Here is a 27,881-nt window from a genome sequence, read left to right on the forward strand (position 1 = left end):
TGGAGTCTCAAGGTACAAGTTGGTCAAGAACATACACATGCAACTTTAGCAGCTCAGTGTACGACAAACACACCTGGATCTGTGGTTGTGAGGAAACAAACAGCTTGTACTGCTTCCCATGTTTATTGCTCGGTAGAGAGGATGCCTGGGCATCAAATGATATAAATGACCTGAAGAGAATGGAAGAAAAGTCCAGAAAGCACGGACAGTCTGCTAAACATTTTGACAACCAAACCAGTCTAGCAAAGTTGGTAACTGTGGATATCAGGTCTCAGTTAAGTAGTGGATACCAGTTATCAGTGGAAAGACACAACAAGAAAGTGGAAGAAAACCGGCATATTCTATCACTTATAACAGATTGCATCAAGCTGTGTGCTGAAGAAGAATTTGCTTTAAGAGGCCATGATGAGTCTGAAGAGTCACTGAGTGCAGGAATGTTCCGGAGACTGATAGACTTCACCTACAAGAGTGATCAGAAGTTGGCTGAACAAATGAGAACTTCAACTGTATTTAAAGGAACATCAACAAGCATTCAAAATGAACTCCTGGACTGCATGCTGCCAATATACAGAGAAGAAATAATAAATGATATTCATACGAAAAATTTGTAGCAGTAATTGCAGATGAAACCACTGATGTTGATGGGCTGTGGAAAATTGCCATTGTGTTCCGTTACATTGTCAATGGACAGGTGTTGGAACATTTCTGGGGATACTTTATACCCCCTGGACAGACAGCAGTGCATATTGCTGGTGTGATAAGACAATAGTTGAAGGAAGTAGTGGGAGACCAGCATGAAAAAGTGATTGTCAGAGTTATGATGGTACATCTGTTATGAGTGGTGTTCAGCATGAGGTCCAGGCCATCATAAGAGAGGAGTTTAAATATGCCTATTATGTACACTGCTATGTCCACCAACTTAATCTGGTAATGCAAAGAACCACACTACAGAATACTGAAGCAAGGACATTTTTTTAACACTTGATGGAATTCTAGTCTTTTTCTCTCATTAATTTCAAAGGCAAACTGCTCTGGATAGTATAGTGTCGTGACGCATGCCAAGAGTGTCAGGAACATGGTGGAATTTTAACATCTGTACTGTAAATGCAGTGTACAAAAAGTTGGAGTAGCTGTCGGAGTGTTTTCATTATTTGTACAAGTGTCCTACATCTGCAGCAGCAACTGTACAGGAAGTAAATGAGCTACTGCGAACAGTTGAAGATGGTGAATTTAAATTTTGGCTTGCCATTTTCCATTGTATAATGCCCCATGTTGACATTCTTTACAGGCAACTTCAGTGTCGTACCACAGATGCAATGACTGTTGAAAAGGATGTGCATACATTTTTGAATGAAATTGACGGTGTCAGATTAGGTATCAGTGGCAATGCAGAACAGTATCTACAGACAGAGAACATCCTGTCACGATATAGACGAGGACCATCAGCTTCCCGATCACTGCATGAGACATTGTCAATTTCTGCAAAGGAAGCGTGTGATGTCATAAAGTTCCAGGCAACATCACAATTTCAACAATCTGGCCATCTTCAAGCTTCTCAACTACTAATGCCTGAAAAGTTTTCAACATCTATAAGAGAGTTTCCAGAAAATCTATTTACAGCAACAATAGACAACTATCAATTCCTGTTGAGGGGACAACTTAGAACAGAACTTGGAGTAGTGTATCACGATGAAGACTTTGCAGCAAGTGGCAGTGCAGTCCGGATGTTAAAATTCTTGGTGGACAACTCATTAACCAGTGTGTTTTCAGAGATTTACAATGTGTTGTTGATTATAGCCACCACACCAATGTCAAATGCTGAGGCAGAAAGGTGTTTCTCAACATTGAAAAGAATTAAAACGTTTCTTCATAGTACAATGGGGCAAGAAAGAATGAATGCATTGGCTATTATTTCCATAGGAAAGGAGTTAACGCAGAGTATAACTAACTTCAACCAAACAGTTATTGATTTGTTTGCACAAAATAAAGACAGACAAATGGACTTTATAAGTAACAAACCTGAGAAATACCCAGAGGAACACAATAGAGGATCTTATTTAGTACTATACTACAAGCACTTATTTGGAACCAGGCAGGGTCATGTGAATAGTGTTTGCTTGGGAAACTTCAAACTGTCCCTTTTGAGTCTGTATGAAAAAGGGGGTAAAAAAAGAAATCCAGTATGACCTGATGTGTTCCAGACCAGACCACAGCTTCTCTTCGGGTGCAGAACCCCAATGTGACCAGATGTGTTCTATACCAGACCACAGCTTCTCATCAGGTGCAGAAAATGAGTACGAAGTACTGTTTGCAGCATACTGCAGAGGTAAGTCTTCAAACCAACCTGTATATATATGTAAAAATGTGCGCAGTGTAGAGTATTCAGCATGTGCCATAGTGACTGAGCATTTATTTCATGTAAATTGGTAAGCATTGCCAGCACTGATCCCACTGTACCATAGCCCCACACCTTTCTAATTGGCCACACCCATTCCTGCAGCCCTCCTTTGATTTGAAGTCACCAGCCGCCACTGACAATGTACATTTCAGAAGTGAAAGACTACATGTGTATGAAAGAAATATGGAGAAACAAGGAATCAACAAATATGTTGCTTATGTGACTCAATTTACATATAAGGCAGTGGCAATATAATCAAATTCCTGACAACAGTGTAGCAACACATTTCCTATAATGCAAAGCAGCAGAGAACAACATACACACTTCCATGGAATAATTCAGAATACTTCATCTTTATAAAACAATATATGATAATCTTAATGTAATCAGTAAATGTCATGATAGTAGGTACAAATGCATGCCATGATTTATTGAGTTTATCAGTGTACCATACATGAGTCCTGACCCATGAAATACTTCTGTGTTGTTTCATGATTATGGCATATTAAATAGTGCACAGTGTATTCAGGACAAGTAAAAAATGGCAGAACACAGAAAAATGCTGTGCTACTGTTCATTTTGGAACCAGTATTCATAAAATTATGTAACCGTCCTGATTAAAAATGAAAAAGTACATGAAACATGACTCTTGTCTACTGGAGTGCCGTTATTCTAGCAATACCCAAGGTTCTTTGCATGCCTACTGCTTTTGTTATTTCAGCAGGTAGTGTGCAATATGGGCATTTATAAGAAAGAGACAAATGAAACTATATTTTTCAAACTCACACCTATGTGAACAGGTGTAGCACTGTGCATTAATATAGTTAATGTGGCAATGTTCCATGCATTGTGTCATCAAGAAGTTATTATGCAGGAAATGTTCAGTGATATGACTACATAAATACAAGTATGTCAGCCCTGAGAATGTGAAACTATAACCTAGATGTGCTGGCATTATTATATCGCTTCAGTCTGACTTGCTGATGTGGTTACTTTACTGCCTTTAGAGAAACAAACAGTGCTATATATGAACTTCATCCTATCCAGATGATGGGTGAGTGAACTATTTTTCATATGTACTTCTCCTCCAAAGGACTTCAGTTTTATATCCCCTGAGCAGCTTTATTCCATGTGAGTAGCAGGTTCATATAGGTTCATAGATTCATAGGTAAGTACTAGCTGCCCTTGTAGGCCATTTTAAACTAGCCAATTTCCCTTTTTGTGTTCTAAATAACCTATCTTATTTGGTTATAGAATGGCATTACTAATCCCATGGTCAGTAATTATACATTACCCCTAATGAGAATAAACGGGATCATGCCACAGATAATTTGAGGAAACACATGTATGGGATAAAGCATGTAGGAGCTGCTTCTGTCCATTAGTTGTACAGGAGTCAGAAATGGAGTCAATTTTCTGTTTCCCATCCATAGATCTAAGCTTCACTTAAATATGGACAGATATTAACTGTGTTTTATGTGGATGAGGAGTCTGTTCCAGAGCCGTGGTATCCTCTGCAAGATATTCTTGTGTCTCCAAACCATTCCAGTGATGTTGCAGATGAGGTTTAGATCTCTGGACTGAGTAAGTCTGATGCCATTTGACTTCCTGATGTGAATAAATCCATCAGTAATGGGTCAGAGGATGTCCTATATCCCAGACATAGATCACCTGTTAGCAGTCTGCAGGACCCCATGTAGGAGGTGTTATTTAGGCCTTGTATCCTTTTAGTAAGGTATCTCTATGGCATTCCAATTGTTGAATGTGTATGGAGTGCTAAATACAAAAGGGGTATTATATTCAATAACTGACTTAATTAGAGCTGAGTAAAGGCAGGTAATGATATCTTTAGAGCTAGACACAATCTCTTTATGTATCAGCTGTGCAGTATAGAAGGGCTTTCTTACAACAATGGACACATGTTGGTCTAAAGTTAGGCCACTGTACATATAAGTTCCCAACTCCCAAACAACTAGGTCAACACTTATGGGTGTATTGTCAATGTAGTAGTTCCCTGTGGTAGATGACTTCCTAATGTATACAATAATGCATTTTTTGGCATTTAGTTTCAGTTCTTGACTTTGGCACCAGTTATTTATTTGGGACAAACCTTCTTGCAGAATGGCTAAGTCATCTGAGGATTCAATAAATGCTCTTAGTTTGCAGTCATCTGCAAACATATTCAGACAGAGTCCTTTGGTGTTGGCTTTTATTTCAGAAAAGTAGATACCAAATAGATGAGGTCCCAGTAAACAACCCTGGGAGACTCCACTAGTGACTAGTTTGATTATCTGTATCCTATCCATGAGCCAGTTGGCAATCCAGTAGGTGACATACAAATTTATTCCCAGTTTATTTAGTTCATAGGTTCATAGGTTCATACTAGGCTATCTGCCCTAGGGCATTTATAAGCCTAGCCAGAGTGTGTTTGGCTTTCGCCACCCATTTTAAATTAATTTTGCTATGCCCTTTTTCAAGGTTAGTATACTGTGCCTCTGTCAAAGAGTGACACAGAAGTGATACCCGGGGTAAACCTACGATCTCCCATTCACTCATCAAGATTCCTCTTGAAGAGAGTCAATGAGGGACTCTGCCTAAGCTGGACTGGGATTTTATTCCAGAGTGAAGGGAGCCTCTGGGTTATGAATCTGTCCCTCCAGCATGTCCTATTTATTTCAGTGCTGAGGTTCAAGTCTCTTGAGCGTATAGCTCAATGGGATTTGGATTTTCTGAGGTGCAGCATATCCATTAATTCCGGGTTGGACATGGCTTTATACGTCAGGCACAGATCGCCTCTGAGCAGGTGATATGCCACTGAGTAGAGCTGGAGTTTCTTTAACCGGGCAGCATATGGCTTCTGTTTGAGCCCTTTGTTCCTCTTGGTGAGGTACTTTTGGGGTCTTTTCAGTTGCTGCAGGTGTCTGGTAAGGTACATCCCAAAAGGGGCATTGTACTCAATTATGGGCCTGATGAGGGATGAGTAAAGAGGCACGATGACCTCCCCTGATCTAGATGTGAATCCCTTCATGATTAGGTGGGCTATATAAAATGTTTTTCTAACCACTTTGTCCATGTGGTTGTCAAATGAGAGATTGCTATCAACTTGGGTCCCCAGGTCCCTGATTACTTCTTCCATAGTTAATGGATTACCACCTATGTGGTAATTTGTGGGCACTTTGTTTTTGCCAAAGGGGATGACTATACACTTTTTGGCATTTAGCTTGAGGCCATGGCTCTGGCACCAGCTGTCTGTTTCTATGAGGCCCTTTTGGAGGATGCTTGTGTCAGCTGGAGAGTCGATTATGGCACCCAGTTTGCAGTCATCTGCGAACTTGGTAAGCTACAGTATTTCTGTGTTGGCCTGTACCTCCGAGAAATATATACCAAACAAGAGAGGTCCCAGGACTGAGCCTTGTGGGATGCCACTTGTAACTGGTTTGGAGTCTGACATGCCTCCAGCAATTCTAACCATGTGAGTTCTGTCCTTGAGCCAGTTTGCAACCCATCTAGTGACATAGGGGTTTATATTTAAGCTGGTGAGCTTATCTATAATGCCCAAGTGGGGTATTGTATCGAAGGCTTTTGCGAGGTCCAGGTAGGCTGTGTGGACCACCTTCCCCTCGTCAATGACCTTGGTGACTGTTTCAAAGAAATCGACCAGGTTTAAGAGGCAGGATCTGCCCTTAACAAAGCCAAACTGGGTAGGATCCAGTGTCTGTAGGTCCCCAATATCTTTAATTATGAGGTCCATGATGATCCTTTCCATAGCTTGCAGACCAGGCTAGTCAGGCTTATGGGGTGATAGTTTCCAGGATCCGTTGAGACACCACCTTTGTGGAGAGGGACCACTGTTGCTGGATGCCACCCTTTGGGTACATATCCTGTAGTAAGGCTGAGATTAAACAGAAGTTTTATGTTTGGGTTTAGCTCTTCTTGGAGTTCATGTAGGACGCAGCCCGGGACACCGTCTGGTACCATTGATGCTGTGTTTTTTTGCGTTGGAGAGTGCGGCTCTTACCTGAGCATCTGAGATGTCAGGGGGGCAGCACTCTGCTGGGATAGATATTTGCCCTTTTGGTGGGAAGGGGGAGGAGAAGTTTGCACTGAACCTGTCAGCTAGGATGTTGGCAATGTCTGTGGGTTTGGAGTATTTTGTGTCATTTTGAACTAATTCTGAGCATATCTCGGAATTCCAACCCAGGTTCCTAACATAACTAAAGAAAGCCTTGTGATTATCCTTAGTGTCCTATGCAATTTTTCTCCCTAAGCTGGCAGTAGGCGATTTTATGAGTGCCCATAGTTTTTTGCTGATGCTGATCAGAGATGCCTTCCCTTTTTGGGATTTTGCTCTGTCATGTAGTAGCTTCCTCCTTCTACTGTATAGTTTGTTTATGGCTGGGTTCCACCAGACAGGTCATCTGCCTTTGAAGGATTGGGTCTTGGTTTTATTTGGGATTGCATGATCCATGCATTCCTGAAGGTGTTCATAGAATGCGTTTACAAAGGATTCTGCGGTCTGGGCCGTATTTTCCACAGGCCCGGGGGCTTTGAAGGATTCCACCTCGGTTTTGAGGAGTGTGAAATTTGCTTTAGAGAAGTTTTTCACTGTGGTTTTCTGGCAGGGGGTGGGGTTGGGATGTGAATATCCAGTGAGATTAATTTATGGTCTGATCTTACCAGTGAAGGATACACTTCTGGTCTGGAGCATAGAGTCCCCATGTTGGTGATGATCAGGTCTAGTATGTTTTCCTCTCTTGTGGGAGTTGTAACAAGTTGTTCCATAGCATTTGAGTTTATAAATTCTAGGAACCTTTAGGCTAGGGTGTTGGAGCTAGAGTAATGCTTCCAGTCTATGTTTGGGTAGTTGAAGTCGCCCAATATAATGGTGTTTGGAGAGACCTTTATATTTTCCAGTGTTCTCAGGAAGGCCGAGTGAGGTTCCTGGGTTTGGGAGGGTGGTCTGTAGCAGGCTATAAACTGGAAGGCAGTTTTACCCACTGTTAGTTGCACATGGATAGTCTCTGATGCTTTGTGCTGTGCCACCAACCTGGAGGTGTGGATATCTTTGACGAATATTGATACTCCCCCTCCTTTTGTGGTTCGGTCCAAGTTTTGGGGCCGAAAAGCATGGTATGAGGTATAACCTGGTAGTACTGCAGTGCTCTCGGGAGCCTTGAACCAGGTTTCTGTTACTGCACAGATATCGATGTTCTCCATGCTAAGGAGAGTTTCGAGTGCATGCATCTTGAGGTTTAGACTTCTGGCATTGAGTAGTATTACTCTTAGTTTCTTATCCCTTGTGATACCTATGGAGGTGGGTTTGTCTTTTGAGCCTTGCTTGAAAAAGGCACTATGGAGGTAGCAAAATCCTTTGCCAATATCCGAAAGCCCAGGGGTGACAGGTGCAAGCCGTCCCTAGCGAAGCATCATGGCTTGTCGAGCATGTCATCCCAGGCTGACAGGCATTGGATCCCCTTTGAATGACACCAATACTTAAGCCAATTGTTGAAATTGATCATCTTGTCTTCATATTGTGGCATCATTCTTGGTGAGGGTAAGATGCTACTCAAGGTCAGGGTCATACCTGGCCTGGGCTACATGCTCAGAGAGCTCCTCTATGTCTCTTTTCATGTAGTCCAGGGAGGTATGTCTCAGGTCATTCACACCAGCATGGACAATGACTGATTCATATTTGTACTTGCCTTGGAGTGACCTGAGTGCTTGTGTTATGTGGCGGATCCTAGCGCCCAACAGGCAGCTCACCGTGACCTTCTCCTTGTTCAGCCTGGTGAGCGAGACATCAGTGTGCCTGACGATAGAGTCACCTATTACAAGTGTATCAGGTGTGCTATTTAGCCTTAGGGATGTGACTGTTTTGCACACTGGCTTTGTGAGCTATGTGTTGCATATGTTTTGTTTTTGGGTAGCGGCTGCTTGGGTGTCTGCTTTGGAGGTCTCTGCTGCTTAGGCAGATTTTTATTTAGAGCCTCAGAGTATGTTTTTGTGTGTTTATGTGTTTGGCTTGCTGTCGTGGTAGGTCTATGTGAGACTGGAATTGTAGTGAGTGTGGTTTCCTTCTCCTCCTGACTGTTTATGCCAATACTGAGTTGAGAGAGCTTAGCCTCCAGTTTAGCTATATGGTTGCATCTCTCACATGTGTTGGAATTTGTTGGGAGGAGGAGAGTGTTGTCTGTGTACATGAGGCAGTTGTAACATTGCCTCAATATTCCCAGATTCACCAGCTGGACCGGAGAGGAGATCGACAACTGACCTTTGGACATGCTAGAATAGTATTGGGAATTCCTTTATAATTGAAGAAAAGGGCCAGTGGGGAACAAGGTACTCAAGGGGAGTTTGTGAGGGTGTAGTGCTTTTAATTTTTTAGTGCTGACTTATATAATTGCTTTAGTGAGCAAGTGCCAGGTAACAATGCAATGTGTTACAGGTAACGTAAATGCAAAAATGACAAACAGTAACTTTCTTTCAAGTGAAACAAGGAAATAAGTACAGCAAGCAATGCAGATATCACTAGGGATCCACAGAAGTGCTGAAAAGCTGCGTTTTAGGTGGAATTAGCATTTCAGGGAAATAACAAGCAAACAACAACAAGCATACAAACAAAGCTAGATTCAGCAGGCCTGGATCTAGTCTATGCTACAGCAAACAAGGTGTACCAATTTCAGTAAGAAACAGTTCAAATATGCAGGCACTATAAGCCTTTAACCAGAAATTCCCAGCTCAGAAGGGCAGAGTCCAGCCTCTCCTCCCACAAGAGTGCAGACCACGAACCTTCTTAATGTAAAATAACTGGCCTGAAGCCCAAGTGCTTAAACCAGAACTAATACACTTTTAGAATAACAGACACTGAGCCCTCAGTCAGCAGTTCCCAACTTAGAAGGATGTAAGCTTCCTGTCCTGCCACCACAGTGCAGACCACAAACCTTCCGAATGTAAAACAACTGGTCTGAAGCCCAAGTGCTTAATCCAAAAGACTTAGAATGATAGCTACACTTTAATCAAGTTACAACCAAGCAGTAATAAATACAATTGAATACTTTAAAGAATGCCTGGATTAGTGCTCAAGTTATACATACAAAGCTAGATTCAGCAGGCCTGGATCTAGTCTATGCTACAGCAAACAAGGTGTACCAATTTCAGTAAGAAGCAGTTCAAATATGCAGACACTATAAGCCTTTAACCAGAAATTCCCAGCTCAGAAGGGCAGAATCCAGCCTCTCCTCCCATAAGAGTGCAGACCACGGACCCTCTTAATGTAAAATAACTGGCCTGAAGCCCAAGTGCTTAAACCAGAATGAATACACTTTTAGAATAACAGACACTGAGCCCACAATCAGCAGTTCCCAACTTAGAAGGATGTAAGCTACCTGTTCTGCCACTACAGTGCAGACCACAAACCTTCTTAATGTAAAACAACTGGTCTGAAGCCCAAGTGCTTAAACTAAAAGGCTTAGAATGAGTTACAGCAAGCAGTAATAAATACAATTGAGTACTTTTAAGATGACGCAAAAGCAAAATAAAGTAGGAAGAAACACAAATACAGTAAAAGCAGATAACATTTATTTATTTATTTATTTTTTTGAGTGAGCAAATGAGATGGGCCCAGGAGGAGTATCCGAGTGCAAATTTACAAGAGGGGCAGGCAGTTTCAAAGCCACCAAGATTAACACCAAAGCAAAAACAGGGAGGGTGGATGGGGACCTACTGAAAAAACAGAGTCACAACTTCCAGCTAGATATTGCTCAATGCAACACAAACAAATTAATTTAAATAGTGTATTATTTGAAAAAAGTACAGATAAAAATTTACTTAACTTCACTTATGCATTCAGTTGATTGCATGCAGGTCTTAGCTGGCCAAAGCTCACAGTTTAAACCTGTTTTTCTACAATGCCTGAGTGGGGAATTGTGTCATAAGATTTCGCCAAATTGAAGTATGTGGTGTGTTTTGGCTTCATTCATTGCTTTGAGGACCATTTCAAAAAAATCTGCCAGGTGAGTAATTATGACCTGCCCTTGATGAATCCAAACTGAGAAAGGTCCAGTGTTTGGAAGTTTACTATGTACTGATTGATTAGTCCCATGAAAAGTCTTTCCATGTCTTTGTATATGAGGCTGGTCAGACTTTGGGTCTGTAATTATCTGGGTCGATGGAAGGTCCTCCCTTATGCAAGGGAATGACTGTAGCTGTTTTTCATTTGCTTGATACAAAACCTGTCTTCGCTTGGTGCAAAACCTGTATGGAGGCTGAGACTGAGCTGTGTTGTTAGAGGTGTGACTAAATCATGTTTCTTGCTATTTAAGATGCATCTAATGATATTGTCAGGATCCTCTGATTCAGTATTCTTAGCTTTTTATAGCACTTTTAAGACTTGGTCTTTTGTGATAGCTGGAAGATGGCCAATTTCAAGTATATCTTGAGGGACAGACAGAGTAAAGAGAAGGCTAAAGACACAGTTAAGTTTATTGGCCAGTAGGTTCACTATATCTTCCACCTCACTGTAAGTAACATTGTCCACAATCAGCTTAGTTTTCTTAGACTGAAGAACTTCTGACTAACAAAATAAGTTCTAACTTGACAATCACAAGCATATTTTGAAAAAAATATATATAACTACCTCCAGTGCATTTATTGTATTTGTTTTCTCTGAAGTTTTATATCTACTTACTAAGACAACATATAATATGCCTCATACAGACATAATACTATACCCTTCCGACAGAGTACCAAAGGTATGATCCTTAAAAAGAAAAAAATTAATTCATTTTGAATTTAAATATTTTACATTAAACCTTAACTTATAATAACTCATTTGCCATTTAAAAGATTATATAACTGTACAGCACTAACAAATGTATACAGTAAATAATTAAATAAATAAATAAAACTATTACTTGGGAGAAAAAAAGTCTACTTACTATTTTTTGGTGCCATATCCTTTGGCATTTATAGATGCTGACAGAATTACAATTACTAATGGCAGACCATAGCCAAATGCAAACATGTATCTCATTTTCGGACTGTTTGTACTGAAGACCTCAACTACCATAAGATAGAGTTGAACTCCTTCTAGGCACATCCAGGTAAAAGTAGCCAAAAAGAAGAAATGCAATAATCCTGCAACCACACCGCATCCAACCTGAAGGAAAAATAAAATAATATTTCATACTTCCCATTTCATTTTGGTTTCATCAATAATACAATAAATATCAGATTTCACAACAAGTTTTACAATAATTGATTTTTGAAGAGTAGCAGTGGAAGTGCATCTTTCTGAACAGACAGCAACATTTTTTCTGAAAATAATGTTCTTTAAAGTTTCTACTTGTATGAACACGCACAGATCAGTATGAACTGCAGAAACAGATGACAGTTTTGTTCAGTACCACCACTGTGCTGCATTCATGTTTGAGACATGCCTGCACTGCTATCGCTGGCTCAGTATGTTTATAACTCAGTAACATAAGAGTGTTCAGGATGTGCCTAAGGTACTGGCTCTAACAGACTCCATACAGCCATGCCTCACTGGAGGCCTTTATCACTGGGGTACATATAGCTACAGTTTAGCCCAAACCATCATGTGAAAACTGTGCATTTCTCTTCCCAAGGTTGTCAGAACCTGTACCAATGAGCATCAGGTATGTGAAAGAGTTTAATGCTGACAACAGTTTGAAGCGATCTGCAGTGTTTGTTAACAGTAATAAATGTATGCATAATGAAATAACTGTCTGCCTGCTAAGCATTATGACGACTTCCTGTACTAGTTTAGTGCAGTGTTTTAAACAAATACTAGACCAAACATCCTATAAAGTACATATGCTGCTACCATCATTTATATTATTTTTTTTTTTGCATGGACATGTGCCTGTGATTGAAGTTAAATCATCTAACCCCATTTACATGAACATCTTGTCCACTTTTATTACAATCATGCCTATTGTTTAAGTGAAATGTGAAGTGACAGAATTGAGGCCATAATTTATGGTTTGTGGAATGGAGGATGGTTAACTTCTACCTATCTCCCAGTTACAGGAGGGCATTGACACAAAGGGGGTTTCAGTCTGTAGGCATCACTGTACACAGACAAGCCAGAATACTGTTGTGTGCTTGTAAGGTGCAGTCCTGCAGAATACAGCATATTAGGTACCCATGTGTGCTGAGTCCTGTAATAGGAATAATGAGCACACTGTCACTCCCTGCAGACAGGTAGAGCTAGCTATAGGCACATTGTCTGGTCAATTCTTTTTAACCTTCTAGGCTGAGGCTCACCAGTGAAACCCAGCTATCATCACAATAGTAAAATCTTTGCAGGGCTGTGCAGACTATTGACACCTAATGTCTCAGAAGTAGCACAATGTACTTCTCAAGCTGCAGTCTGGATACTGAAGTGAGTTCATTGTGACTGCTGCACACACAGTAATAAATGTTCAGAAATCTAGTGGTAGTAAGACTTCATGGCCTTACATGTTGGAAGACTTCTAGTTTGCTCCTGCCATAGATACATACTTAAATACTAGGGAAAGTGGCTTATTTTCTCCAGAGAAATGCCACAAGCTGCTGCAGCCTCATGGGTGCTACTGACTATGACTGTGGATGGGTCTCTGGGTAAATCTACAGATTATAGTATTCTTTGTATTAGCTTTGGGGACTGTAAAAAGGGACACGTGATGAATCATAAAATAACAGGATGTCTTAGCTACTATTTTTTTCTGCATATTCAGAACTACTTTTAGTGAAAAAAGAGGGAGAGACATATTCAGTGTCAAACATTGGCTTGTATAGACAAAGCATTTTTTAAAACATTATCATTCTCATTGTGTCATTTAGTTCTGCTCATGTGTATGCTTTTGTAGTATCCTCACTCACAATTGGAGCTAACACGAGGTCACTTGCCCTGGACAATGCCCCGAATATCATCCCACTCAACCAAAGTGCAAAACCAAAAAAAATCCATAGGTTTCCTCATACCTGCTCTATTCACAATCTGCTTTAGTCATTTTCATTTAGTTACTTTTTGCTATATTGTATAAATAAAAGTACTGCTATTCTTGCAGACGTCATTGTGCAAACACAGCAAATGTATACACGTAACAGTTCTTTGTTGCCTTCGGATACTGACTGTCATTTAATTGTTTAAGCAACAACAGAATTGTGACTGCAGTTGTTTAAATACACACTCTGAGAGAACTTGCACTTCCAGCCAAGGGCAGCTGGCACCTCAGCAAAGTCATCTATTGTGCCACTGCCACCTAGCTACTGACACTTGGAGAAGCTATCTTCTTTACCTTGTTCTTGATATGGCTCTGCTTACATTTGCTAATTTCTCTTATTCAGATTTATGTGAATGGCTTCATTGTCTTTGCTAAGACACAGACTGCAGCTGGATGCCAGCTTTGCTTGTTCCTATTAAGTAGTGTGTCAAACACATGTATTTATCTGTACATTGGAGTTTGAACTTACTGCTGTGAGATTGTTGATGTATATTTTCACTACTATTAAAATTCCATGATGCTCTGTACTGTTTCTTAGTCAGCTTCAGGTAGTACTATTTTGAACTCCGGTATTTCTAAAACTTTCTGATATAATTACTTTAACTCTGAAAAGTGTTTAAAATTTTGCCAGATGTGATAATGAAACACACAGTGAAGGCAGATACACTTCTTTCATTCTGCATGTTTGTTTCTCCTTGAGCTTAAAAGATAACATGTTAGTGATTGTTAACTGAAAAGAAAAGGGCATTTAAGGGGTAACTCAGATCCTGGCTGCTTAAGAGCTTTTTGAAGGTCTGGAATAAGTGACATCATCACTGACAGTTGAAAGTCCTGTGCTGAAGTCCAGGTCAGAGGCCCTGTGTTGATGTACCCATCAAAGTTCTACATTTTCCTTTCATATTCCATAATTATCCATGTAGTGAGAAATATGTTGTAGCCTAGCTTTGTTTGTTAACCAGGAGCTCTTGCTCAGAGTTACATATTCTGCAAGTGGAAATGAAAGAAATCAAACTTAGGACAACAGGATGAAGCATGTTGCCTCCTCAAACCCTCAGTCCTCTGAGCTAAACAGCCAGCCAGTTAATTTGATTACTTGTTTGTTATTGAGTGGACCTCATTTTGCTTAATACTGTCACTGTATGCTTCAGTGGCATTACATGCACTTGCATTTATAAGCTATGTTCTCTCTTAGTGTCAAAGGGCCTTTAACCTGTGTGATTGCTGACATTTATCTGTCCTAGAACAGTTTGTTTGCTATGTAAATAACTCCATATATAAATACATTTTTTGTCAGTTCAGAAGTATAGTTCCATTCAATAAAATTCAACTGTAATTCTGAAGGCAATATTCTTCCTTTTTCACAGTTAACAACCAGCAGAATACCCACATGAAATATTAAATGTTCAATATGCTGAAAAAAGCATGAAGCTGATGCTGAAATGGATGTCACATTCTGTAATGAAATTTCCCACAAATCAATCTTTCATCAAACTTGAATATACGTCGATACTAAAACTGATTGAGCAATGTCATGAATTTACAACAGAACTGCATCTTTGGAACAATTAATAACATTATTTCATCATGAGTTTCTGGATGGGAATTTTGTTTAAAAGTCTAAGCAAATGAAACATTTATAAGACGCTTACCTCATTCTTTGTCTGGTTAATGCCAACCAAGAAAATTAAGTAGCCTATAAAAAGGCATATACAGAGGTGAAGATGAATGGTGGTCCTGCGACACTGGATTGCTTGGCAAAAGTAGAATGTGAAGATCGATATAGCAAGACATACCAATGAAATGCTAAGTCCAACGTAGGTTATCATATTAAGAGTGAAGTTCTAAGGAAAACAAACAGAAACTGTGTAGTTTGAAAACATTACCCTTAGATAAGACTACAGTAGGTGATATGCATTTCATAAGTAAGCAATTTACTCAAATTTTATGTAAGGCAGTAAATAACCATCAATAAACACAAACAGCTGTTTCTAAAGGGAAATAATCAAGACAAATGTTCCATTTATGAAAAAAATATATATTTACCTATATAATTACATAGAAGGAAATCTGGAAAGATTACTGCCTGAAAGGGTTCCACTGGTTACACATCTGAATTCTAATTTGTTAATGAAAAAGTAAATATTTTTAAACCAGCTGGCTAATTTGTGCAGTGTTCTGAAGATCTTGATTTCATTTCCCCTTCCATCAAAGCATCTTCCACTTGTGTATAATGAAATAATGAACTCAACCAGTGCACGATCTCTGGTATACATGTATATCTATGTAAATGCCAGTTTTATATAAGGATCTACTTTATATTGTCAAAAAAACACTTATGCGAAATTCAAAATGTCGAGACCACTTTGCCGAAATGGCATGTTATCGAACACCCGAAACATCACAATTTCACTCCGGGAAACTAACCACTTATCCAACACAGAAAACACAAACCAAAGCAAATCAAGTCCACCCATCAACTCCCATGTGAGGGAATGCACCCCCCACACCCCCCTAGCTAAATATATGAACTCCAAGACCGCATTATAGTCGAGAAAAGGGCAAAGTTCACCATGGTGGCCTAGTGGTTAGTTTATTGGAGAGAAACTGTGATGTTCCAGGTGTTTGATAACATGCCGTTTTGGCAAAGTTGTCTTGACATTTTGAATTTCACTTAAGTGGTTATTCAACAATATAAAGTAGATCTATATATACATGTATACACACATACACACACTATATACATACACAAAGACATCCATCTGGAGTGCTTTTCCCCAGGCCTCTGCTGAAAATTGGTTTAGTTCCAAGTTGGACTTTCCCAGTAAACAAATGATAAATAAATAAATATATATATATATATATATATATATATATATATATATATATATATATATATATATATATATATATATATATATATATATATATATATATATATATATATATATATATATTTAGGTTTATCTTCCTGTGTACATATTGCACACAGGTGAACAGCAATTGTTCGAAAGGCTGTTTTCAAAGTTTGCAAATGCCGAACGGAAAAGGTTCGAATTTGCAATGAGCGAATGCACAGTGACATTCACTCATTCCACATTCGACATTGTGGGGCAGATTGCACTATAGTGGGGATTGGAAAATGGTCCCATTCCCCACTGTAGTGCAATCTCGGAGTTAGAATATTTAAGTAGGGGGGTGTGGGGGGTGCAGCCCCCCACATGGATGGGTGCATGGAAGCTTGCCCCCCTGCTTTACACTTCCTTTTTTTTTCATTTGACATTAATGTTCGAAAACAGTGAATCTGCTTTTTGATTAGCTGTTTTTCGAATATTAAGGAATATCGCTGTTTTCACTTTCGTGGTTACGAGTCGCTCATAACAGCATTCGAACCACTGTGATTCGGCTTTGTAAAGGTAAACCTATATATATATATATATATATATATATATATATATATATATATATATATATATATATATATATATATATATATCTACACACACACACACACACACACACACACACACACACACACACACACGCACACACACACAAAAGTGCAGAGAGATGCCTTAGTCAACAAAAACATATGCATATTTTCACTACTGATCAAAACTACTAATCAAAAATAGACAGTAACAATTAAAACTGTGATTAATGTGGAAATCTCTGACTGAAAAACAATAAATTCCTTATTACCAGTTTATATTTTAAAAGACATAAATCAGCCACCCAAAAATCTACAAAAAAGAAAACAATAACATAATTGTGTAGATTCTAAAACATCATGAAGTAATCACTGACAAAAAAAGTGAAAGCAACTCAAAGAAATTTCACAGGATTCAACTTGACAGACATTACCAGCTCAACATTAACCCAGTAATTTACTGGATAGATAAATGGCTCTCGGATAAAACCTATGTTTTTATATCAGTGGTATTTGTTCAGGACTAGTAATAATGTTTCTGCATGTTGAGGAGCAGATGCAGTTTCTCAGCAGATCATACATGGCAGCTAACACCATGCATGCCTGGAGTAGTGGGTATCAGAATGCATGCATATATCAGTGAATCTCCCACTTGGTCAATAGTTCCACTGGTTTGCAAACAGGAAAAGTTACTATTCTTTGAACTGTTGAGTATATGACATGTACTGGATCAGAACTGTGCCTGCACTACATCAAGGCAGTTCTCATGACTTATACATGGCTACTTATACACACCATAGTTATTATGTTATACAGCTAAATTTGCAGTGTTTACAAATATATTATCCCTCCTCCCAAAATGTTGTACTAATACTGGTCACCTCACTGGATTTCTGGCCTATAACTATTGCACAGAACTCACAAAAATGTGGCCAAACACCAGTCACATGAAAATACCTGCAAAACAGAAGATGGTGTGTTCAGCCTGCTCAAAACTTGCATACCCTGTCTCAACGTTGCAGTGTAGATGAAGTTATGACTTCTAGTTGATAACTGGCTCTTGGAAACAGTGCAGTTGTGTGTTTGAATGATCACTGCTGCAGTACCCTAAGCTATATGGGTTATAATCTGCTAAGGATATAACAGCCAGACAGGTTTCAAACCTTTCTGGCACCTTCCAAGTGCACCAACCATTAGACACGATGAGCTTAGCTTTCATACCAACAAAGAGAGGGAGGGTAAAACCTTGAGCGTACAATGGTAGGAATATAACAATAAAAGTCCATACCCTGGCATAAAAAAATACAAAAATAAGAGGGATGGAGGGAGTGGCTACTGCAGCAGTGATCACTGGAACATCTACTGTTACTGTAAGTTTACTTACACAGCTGTTACTATGTTCTTCATATGGATCACTGTTGCAGTAACCTACACTATATAGGTAGATTACCATAGCATAACATGACTTGGAGAAATAAGGATGAAGATCCAGTATCCCATGAAGAATGGTCCTACTAAAGCCTGTCCTAGATCTGGAGAAGGAATCTATTTTCTAGTGCTTTGTAAAAGTGTGCACAAAGGACCAATTTGCTGCTTTAAGAATACTTCTAGATTCCAACCGTTTCCAAAAGGTCACAGATGGAGCCAAGGCCATGGTGGAGTAAGCATCGACCCTGTCTGGATTTGTTTTGTAGTGGTGGGTATAACAAAAAGTAATAGTATGAGAAAATGGTTTTCAAAAGGTCTTTTCTGACACAGGTTATTCTTTTTATTACCTTCATAAAAATGAACAACTGAGCTGATGTTCTGAAATATCGCTTTCTATTAAGTTAGCACCAAAGCTGTATATGGACATCCAAGGTAAGAAATATCCTTTCTCCCTAACTTTTAGGTTTTGGAAATAAGACACAGAGATGGATAGCTTGGCTTAAGGTAAACTCAGATAACACTTTAGGCATAAATGACGGATTCGTTCTTAAAGAAATCCTACCTTTGTGGAAAATGACATACAGCATCCACCATGAGAGCTTGCTACTAAGATAATCTTCTCACAGATGTCAGAGCAATTAATAAGTCTGTTTTCCATGTTAAGAACCTAATGTCAGCCTGATGACATGGATCAAATGGAGCAAGATTTAGTTTTTCTAACAAAATTGGCACAAAATTAAGATCTCAAAGAGTAGTTACCTGTTTCCTCTGAGGCTTTGTCTGCTACAGCCCTCTCAAAAACATTTGTACATGATGCTGCATTAAAAGAGTTGGATTAATGGGCACACATGCTGCAATGGCCAACAAATGAACTTTAATTTAGGATTATGGCAGGCCATAGGAGAGTAACTCTCACAAATACTGCAGGGCCAAAGAAACACTTGCCCTAAATTAGTGCTCACTCCTTTCTTGGCAACAACAAGAAAACCTTTTCCATTTGCTAATATATGATTTTCTACTAGCAGGCTTTCTTTCTTCTGTTAATACCTGCTGCACATCCTCCGAAAAAAGGTGTCTGAAAGGTATCACAATTCTATGATACAGGCAGTCACTTGTAGCTGTTTGAAGGCAGGATAAATTAAACATCCATGGTTTTGTGCAGGTAAAACCAGTCTGTAAGGAAGCTTTTTGTAACTGACCCCAGGCATTTCCAAAAGAAGGGAGAGCTACTGTTCTTTTGGTTGGAAGGAAAATACAGTGATATATTGGGAATCCTTCTGAGTCTTCAGAATGACCCTGGATGTTAGTGGAAAGGGTGGAAAAGCATACAGGAATATTCTTATCTAAGAAAAAAATGCATTTGTCTTCCAGGCCTTCTTGCATGGAGCTCTGGAGCATATTTCTTCCAACTGATTATTGTGAGTGGAAACAAATAGATCTATTTCAGGTGTACCCCATAGCTGGATCACTTTTTGGAAGACTCCCTGATTCAGTTTTCATTATGCAGGTCTGCTTTGGTCCTGCTCAGCTTGTCTAATATAAGTTGACTCTGATAGTATGTAAGATGCCTGTAGAGTGAGATTGTGCTGAAAAGCTATTTCCCAGGCTACTATGGCTAGTCTGCACAAGGGGTAAGATCTGGTTCCCAATGCTTGTTTATGTAGCACATGACTGTGGTGCTGTCTGTAAACACTTGCTGAAGTTTCAGGGATCACAGATGCTTGACAGCATTTATAAGAGTTAACAACTCTTTTATATTTGTGTTTTGATCTTTTTTGTTTCAAAGACTCTGCACTTTTATTCCCACAGCCCGTTTCCTGAAGAAAAGTCTGAAGTGTGTGTTGTAACTGACTATGCTGGAGCAGGAAAGGAAAATGGGAAACCCAGATTCTGAGATATTTAGTGTCTCTGTCATACAAACTCCCATTTACATAAATCTACCCAAAAATGCACTCTGAAAAAGTATGGTACAGATTTTTATTTATTTCCATTGTTGACAGGGTTAGTCACACTAGGCAAGTAGACTCTTTACAGGGGAAACCTGAGGTTGTATTTATACTACTAGGTGCATTTGGCAAGGGCAGTGAGGAACTTCGCTGACTAGTTAGGAGAGTATTTGTTACATTCCTAGTGCCGTGGCAACTGGGAGAACAGCACTCAAGGAGATCCAAGATGGCAGATAACACAGAGATGAAAGCCTGTCTGGTGTTTGAAGCTCTACAAGATTCTGAGGAGCTGTTTCAGCAGAATTTATTTGTTTCATTGGAAGCAAATGTTCAAAACAATGATGGATGTTTTATTACAACCATCCAGTTGGGAAGGTTGCAGGATGATATTTTGGGTGTATTGTTGTTGCACAGCGAGACAAAGAGTGAAAAAGATATTCCATGTGGTGAAATTATGGACAGAATTCAAATGGAGGTAATGGAAGCTATTTTCAAAGAAGGTTGCCAGACAGAGAAATCATATGCCAAGACTTAAAGAAACTGCAGGGAAAGAGATAAGAGATGAGCAGAAGAAAGGACAAGTTAACAATCAAAGGAAAATTACTGTAAGAATTCAGAACAAAGAAGAAAAAGAAATGGACAGGTATGACATTTGGGATAATTTAATGATCCCATTGGGAGTCAAGGTTCAGGAGGCAAGAGCTTTTATTCTTATTCATAAAGAGACATTTTTTGACATTATTTTTGAGACTGGTTCTGATCTGTAAAGTTTTCTGGGGGAGTATGAGAAGAAAAAAAGTGTAATCCATGGAGTTCTTAACTGGTTAAAGCATATCTTAAAATAGATTCAATCTATTTTGGATGTCTCAGCATCACAACTGGCAGTCCATTCAGAAGGATACACCTACGGACATCCGCTTATGTTCCAAATGAGTCACTTAATTCTTCTCATATGAATCTACATGAGTACTGTACTCTGTAAGGTATTGTTCTATGCTACTACAATTAGTAATTAGTTGTCCAGCCAATGGGATATGCTTTTGAAAACACTAATTTGTTAGAGAAGTAGGTCCGGCTTCCTTCATTTGTGTATCTACTTTATAAATGGCATCGCTTTTCAATGGACTTAGGTTCACATCTCAGATGAGGGACTTTTTTCATAGGTTCATAGGTTAATAGATGACTACTAGGGTAACAACTCTAGAGACCCTATTTAAGCCCGGTCATGATTCCTAAATGTATTAGACAGTTTTGGATATCATAGTTTTTTATATGGGGTATGTATAACTTAGGTATGAGTATTCAAGCATTTATCAGCTTCCTTTTTCTAATAGACATAGGTGCCAGACCAGGGGTAAATTTAAGATTTCCCATACACTGGTCCAAGTTGCACTTGAACAGGTACAGGGAAGAACCCTGCTTCCCATGGACATAAATCTGGTTCCAGAGATAGGGGTAATCTCTGAGGCACATACCTGACCCTCCAACATGTCTTATTTATGGTGCAGACAAGGCGTATGTCCCTAGGAAAGGATTTCTGATGTTATTTGTTTTGAGGATATGTACCAGGTCCATCAGAACTGGATAAGATGATGAGCCGTAGGGCCTGCAGAGATCACCTTTCAGCAATCTGTAGGAAGATAAGTATAAAGAGACAGCTCTGAAGTGGTCTACATAGGGCATGTTGTCCACACTGTGTACTCTTTTTGTGGGTAACATCTGTGATACCCCAGTTGTGGCATATGCCTGATCAAGTATATACCAAAGGGGGTATTGTACTCATTGATTACTCTAATGAGACCTGAGTACACAACAATGACATATTTGCACCTGGATGCCATAAACTTGCTTGTAAGCTGCAAAGGTAGAATGATTTCCTTACTACAGTAGGCACACAGTAGTCAAAGGTAAATCCATTGTCTAGCAGTGTTTTCAAATCCCTGACTACTGGGTCTGCTCTTAGTTGTGTACTATCAATGTAGTAATCTTCAGGACTGGCTGTCTTTTAAAAAGATACTCCCCAAGATTTAATAAAATCTGTGTAGGCACCGTGTAGACCCTACATGGAATGTATCCATGTCTGTGGCCACAGTTCCCCTTCACCAAGGCACCATGCATATTAATGATGGTGTTTTGCCTTGGGAGAGCTGAGGAACATGGTTATTGAATCAGTGTAGGGAGAGATGTAGTACTACCATGGCCGCAGATGAGTAAAAGAATCCCTGCAATGTCCTTTTGTGTTTTTTTTTTAAAAGCATGTTTGCATGGTGAGGCATGGCATGGAGTGCAGCAATGCTAAGCTGCACCCATATATAAGATGGCAGACACCTGCCAGACATCTAAAAATAGAAACAGGATGTAATTAATTATTTTTGTAAAAGTGTGTTTAACTGTTTGCGCATGTTTGCATGGTGACTAGCACTGCTTATAGGTAGCTCAGTGGTATATGTGAAGGTATACCAGATACCTTAATATACTTGTAGCTAAATGGGTAGAGTTATGGCTTCATGTGCAGTAGGTCCTGAGTTTGCATACATAGAAGGTAAAGAATGTATTTCATAATGATAGACATATTATGCAGACTATTTTAAAATATGGACCCGCTGCACTCTGCTAAGCTCTGCTCAACTTAGCTTAAACCTGCTAAACACCACATAAACATGGTAATGGCTGCCAATGTTTATGTGCTGCTTAGCTTTGCTTGGCTGGTTTGCGCACTGCTCAGCTGAGCTGTGCTGATTTGCATGGTGCTAAGTGACATGGCACTTTTTTGAATGTTGCCAATGATGTAAGGGTGGAAAAACAGACTATATTAAGCACAATAGGCAGGAATACAGCAGAATTCACTGGAGTTCTGTCATTGATGGTTACTACAACTGGTATTGGTGAAGGTGCATGCTTTCAGGCATAGCATTGGGGCATTCTGGAGTCCTGGGTCATGGTTGGACTTCTAGTGAAAAGCCATGAGGACAGGCTGTTGCAGGGCAGTTTCCAGGGTTCAGAGTGTAGGGTGGAGGCCTGGGATTGGATGGCTACTGAACTTACTAGTGTTACTGGTATCCCCCACAGAGGTGAGCAGTGTCATTACCACCATGATGACCTGAAAAAGGTGAAAGAGCGGATTCCTGAAAACCTGGGTCCAAGAAGCTTGGGCAGGAAATGCCCCACAAGTATGTAAGTAATTTTACCTCTGTTTTACCAATATGTAATATGAATGTCTGCAAAACTGGTATGCATAATGGTGTGCTTCTCTACCAACAGCAGCAGCTGAGAGGGCTCACAATGTTGAGTCACATGCAGGATGCTTAGCCAGGTTGTGCCACGAGTGTGGTGAGTACAAATGTATTATGATAACTTTAGTTAAATAACTACGAAAGAGTAAAGCATTAACTGCAATAAAGTATATACAGTAATGTTTGTATTGCAATAAATGAGGATTTAGAGCTGTTTTACAAGAAATGCATAATGCCAACTATATGCAATAAAACATGAAACAACACCAGTAACTGCATTATAGCATATACAATAAAGTCTGCAGTGCAATACATTTGTAATTAGAGCTGTATTGCAAGAAATTAATAATGCCAACTGTTGTGCAACAAAAACATGAAACAATACCAATAACACCAAGGAAAATGGTGTACAGCAGGATTGTCTTGTCTAACCATTGCAGTAGAGTTGTATGCATTAAGGCTGTAATGTAAGGTGCTGCAGTCAAGTATAACACAGTAATAGCTGTAGAATGCAAATCTAATGGCTGCAAATTTTATTGGTTAACTCATATAGTACTGTTCAAGGCTGTGTCTAGGTCAGTATTAGCCACATAATGCTCTGTCATCCACACACATCAAGTAATAAAGGTATATGGGTGAGGTAGCCCACTCCATGAGCTTATATTGTTTGTTGACTTCACAGATATGATACTGAACTATAGCTCACCTAATGTCTGTGTTATGCTTGTATTTCATGCATGTGCATTCTACTGTCACTGTAGTCTAGTATAACACTGTAGTTGTACTACCATGTCATATGTTGGGTCCAGGTGAGCTCTAGGTAAATAACAGTCAATCACTAATAAGCAGTGACTCAGTAGCTCAGTTTGTTAAGTGCTCTGTAAAGAGCACATTTTGCCACACACAGACCAGGGTTTGAATCCAGTGGTATGTAGCACTAAATATTACAATAGCAGTCACGTAATGCTCACAATTTCTCTCTCTACAGGAACTAAAAGTAAATGGGTGAGGGACCATATTATAGTAGATAACTTTGTGTTTAGATGTCACAGACTGTTAAGATCATTATCAAAAATGTGAAAAATCAGCAATGTGCAATCAGAAATAAAATGTGTATTCCTGGTATGGCTGTATGACTGCAGTGTCCTTTAAAAGTTGCTGCAATCAATTAATACATTCCATGAAAATGTCCCCTGCAGTCACTGCTATTGGTTTCTATTCCCATGCCTGCCATCCAAGGCATGAGTGCTGTTTAGTGTCTGTGCTGTACACCCACATGTCGCTCATGTCACAATTTCACATTATGTAATTAACAGTGCTTAATCCATCTGTTTATCTAGATTGCAAAGTATCACCATATTAGCCCACAGAACACCATAGTAGTTATATAGGTCCACCTGATGTGCAAGTGTTCTGTGTAATTGTGTACCCGCAGTTTTTACTGATGGGCCCATAGAGTCCCATGCAAATAGCTTCAGAGGTATGTACATGTTACATCAGCTATAGGAGACTTTTAGTCACTGCACACATAAAGAAAATACAGGACTGTAGAATAGATAGTAGTACTGTTGTCAAGGAAATAAGTTGCAATGTTACTAATGGACTGTTTTTCTCTCTCTCCCTACCCTTATCTTCATTTATTTATTATTGTTATTCACTGTTCATGGTTTACTATTAACATATGTTGTTACATTAACTGTTTTTGGGATGTGTTTTCTTATTGTTATATATTATATTGGTTACATATTAACATATCTTGGTAAATTACCTATTTTGTTGGCCTTATGCTGTAGCTGTTACTGGTATGTTATTAACATCTGACTGTTCTGTTATTTACTGTTGTGTTTATATAATATGCATCTGTTATGTAATTGGGTTATTTCCAATGTTCTGCCATGCTGTTGTGCCTATCAATGCTGAATCTAGCTTTGTTTGTATAACTTGAGCACTAATCAAGGCATTCTTTAAAGTATTCAATTATATTTATTACTGTTTGGTAGTAACTTGATTAAAGTGTAGCTATCATTCTAAGTCTTTTGGATTAAGCACTTGGGCTTCAGACCAGTTGTTTTACATTAGGAAGGTTTGTGGCCGGCACTATGGTGGCCTGACAGGTAGCTTACATCCTTCTAAGTTGGGAACTGCTGATTGAGGGCTCAGTGTCTGTTATTCTAAAAGTGTATTAGTTCTGGTTTAAGCACTTGGGCTTCAGGCCAGTTATTTTACATTAAGAAGGTTCGTGGTCTGCACTCTTGTGGGAGGAGAGGCTGGATTCTGCCCTTCTGAGCTGGGAATTTCTGGTTAAAGGCTTATAGTGGCTGCATATTTGAACTGTTTCTTACTGAAATTGGTACACATTGTTTGCTGTAGCATAGACTAGATCCAGGCCTGCTGAATCTAGCTTTGTTTGTATGCTTGTTGTTTGTTTGCTTGTTATTTCCCTGAAAAGCTAATTCCACCTAAAATGCGGCTTTTCAGCGCTTCTGTGGATCCCTAGTGATATCTGCATTGCTTACTGTACTCATGTCCTTATTTCACTTGAAAGAAAGTTACTGTTTGTCATTTTTGCATTTAAGTTACCTGTAACACATTGCTGCTCACTAAAGCAATTATATAAGTCAGCACTAAAAAATTAAAGCACTACACCCTCACAAACTCCCCTTGAGTACCTTCTTCCCCGTTGGCCCTTTTTTTCAATTATAAAGGAATTCCCAATACTATTCTAGCATATCCAAAGGTCAGTTGTCAATCTCCTCTCTGGTCCAGCTGGTGAATCTGGGAATCTTGAGGCAATGTTACAACTGCCTCATGTACACAGACAACCCTCTCCTCCTTCCAACAAATTCCAACACATGTGAGAGATACAACCATATAGCCAAACTGGAGGCTAAGCTCTCTCAACTCAGTACTGGCGTAACCAGTCAGGAGGAGAAGGAAACCACACTCACTACAATTCCAGTCTCACATAGACCTACCACGACAGCAAACCAAACACATAAAAACACAAAAACATACTCGGAGGCTCTAAATAAAAATCTGCCTAAGCAACAGAGACCTCCAAAGCAGACACCCAAGCAACTGCTACCCCAAAACAAAACACGTGCAACACATAGCTCACAAAGCTAGTGTGCCAAACAGTCACAGCCCTTAAGGCTAAACAACACACCTGATACACTTGTAATAGGTGACTATAATCAGGCACACTGACGTCCCGCTCATCAGGGTGAACAAGGAGAAGGTCATGGTGAGCTGCCTGTCGGGCGCTAGGATCCGCCACATAACACAAGCACTCAGGTCACTACAAGGCAAGTACAAATATGACTCAGTCATTGTCCATGCTGGTGTGAATGACCTGAGACGTACCTCCCTGGACTACATGAAAAGAGACATAGAGGAGGTCTCTGAGCATGTAGCCCAGGCCAGTATGACCCTGACCTTGAGTAGCATCTTACCCTCACCAAGAATGATGCCACAATATGAAGACAAGATGATCAATTTCAACAATTGGCTTAAGTATTGGTGTCATTCAAAGGGGATCCAATGCCTGTCAGCCTGAGATGACATGCTCGACAAGCCAGGATGCTTCGCTAGGGATGGCTTGCACCTGTCACCCCTGGACTTTCGGATATTGGCAAAGGCTCTTGCTACCCCCATAGTGCCTTTTTTAGGCAAGGCTCAAAAGACAAACGCACCTCTGTAGGTATCACAAGTGATAAGAAACTAAGCGTAATGCTACTCAACGCCAGAAGTCTAAACCTCAAGATGCATGCACTCAAAACTTTCCTTAGCATGGAGACCATCGATATCTGTGCAGTAACAGAAACCTGGTTCAAGGCTCCTGAGAGCACCCCAGCACTACCAGGTTATACCTCATACCATGCTTTTTGGCCCCAAAACTTGGACCGAACCAGAAAAGGAGGGGGAGTATCAATATTTGTCAAAGATACCCACACCTCCAGGTTGGTGGCACAGCACGAAGCATCAGAGACTATCCATGTGCAACTAACAGTGGGTAAATCTGCCTTCCAGTTTATAGCCTGTTACAGACCACCCTCCTAAACCCAGGAACCCCACTCGGCCTCCCTGAGAACACTGGAAAATATAAAGGTCACTCCAAACACCATTATATTGGGCGACTTCAACTACCCAAACATAGACTGGGAGCATTACTCTAGCTCCAACACCCAGCCCAAAGGTTCCTAGAATATATAAACTCAAATGCTATGGAACAACTTGTTACCACTCCCACTAGAGGGGAAAACATACTGGACCTAATCATCACCAACATGGGGACTCTATGCTCCAGACCAGAAGTGTATCCCTCATTGGTAAGATCAGACCATAAACTAATCTCACTGGATATTCACATCCCGACCCCACCACCTGCCCAGAAAACCACAGTGAAAAATTTCTCTAAAGCAAATTTCACACTCCTCAAAA

The 27,881-nt window shown here is 39.7% G+C and overlaps 1 protein-coding gene across 1 annotated transcript in view; it reads right to left on the reverse strand.

Moving 5' to 3' along the window:
* The window catches only part of LOC122806199 (adhesion G protein-coupled receptor E5-like), a 236,086-nt gene that overhangs the window by 183,534 nt on the left and 24,671 nt on the right, over positions 1–27,881 (reverse strand). Inside the window, exons 3-4 of the mRNA XM_044076428.1 lie at positions 15,057–15,248; positions 11,335–11,555 (exon numbers count right to left, since the gene is read on the reverse strand). Coding sequence (XP_043932363.1) covers positions 11,335–11,555; positions 15,057–15,248 — 413 coding nt within the window. The remainder of the gene's footprint in view (positions 1–11,334; positions 11,556–15,056; positions 15,249–27,881) is intronic.

Source organism: Protopterus annectens, chromosome 7.part0 (assembly GCF_019279795.1).
Source record: "Protopterus annectens isolate FY-2018-M chromosome 7.part0, PAN1.0, whole genome shotgun sequence".
In the NCBI taxonomy this organism is placed as follows: domain Eukaryota; kingdom Metazoa; phylum Chordata; order Ceratodontiformes; family Protopteridae; genus Protopterus; species Protopterus annectens.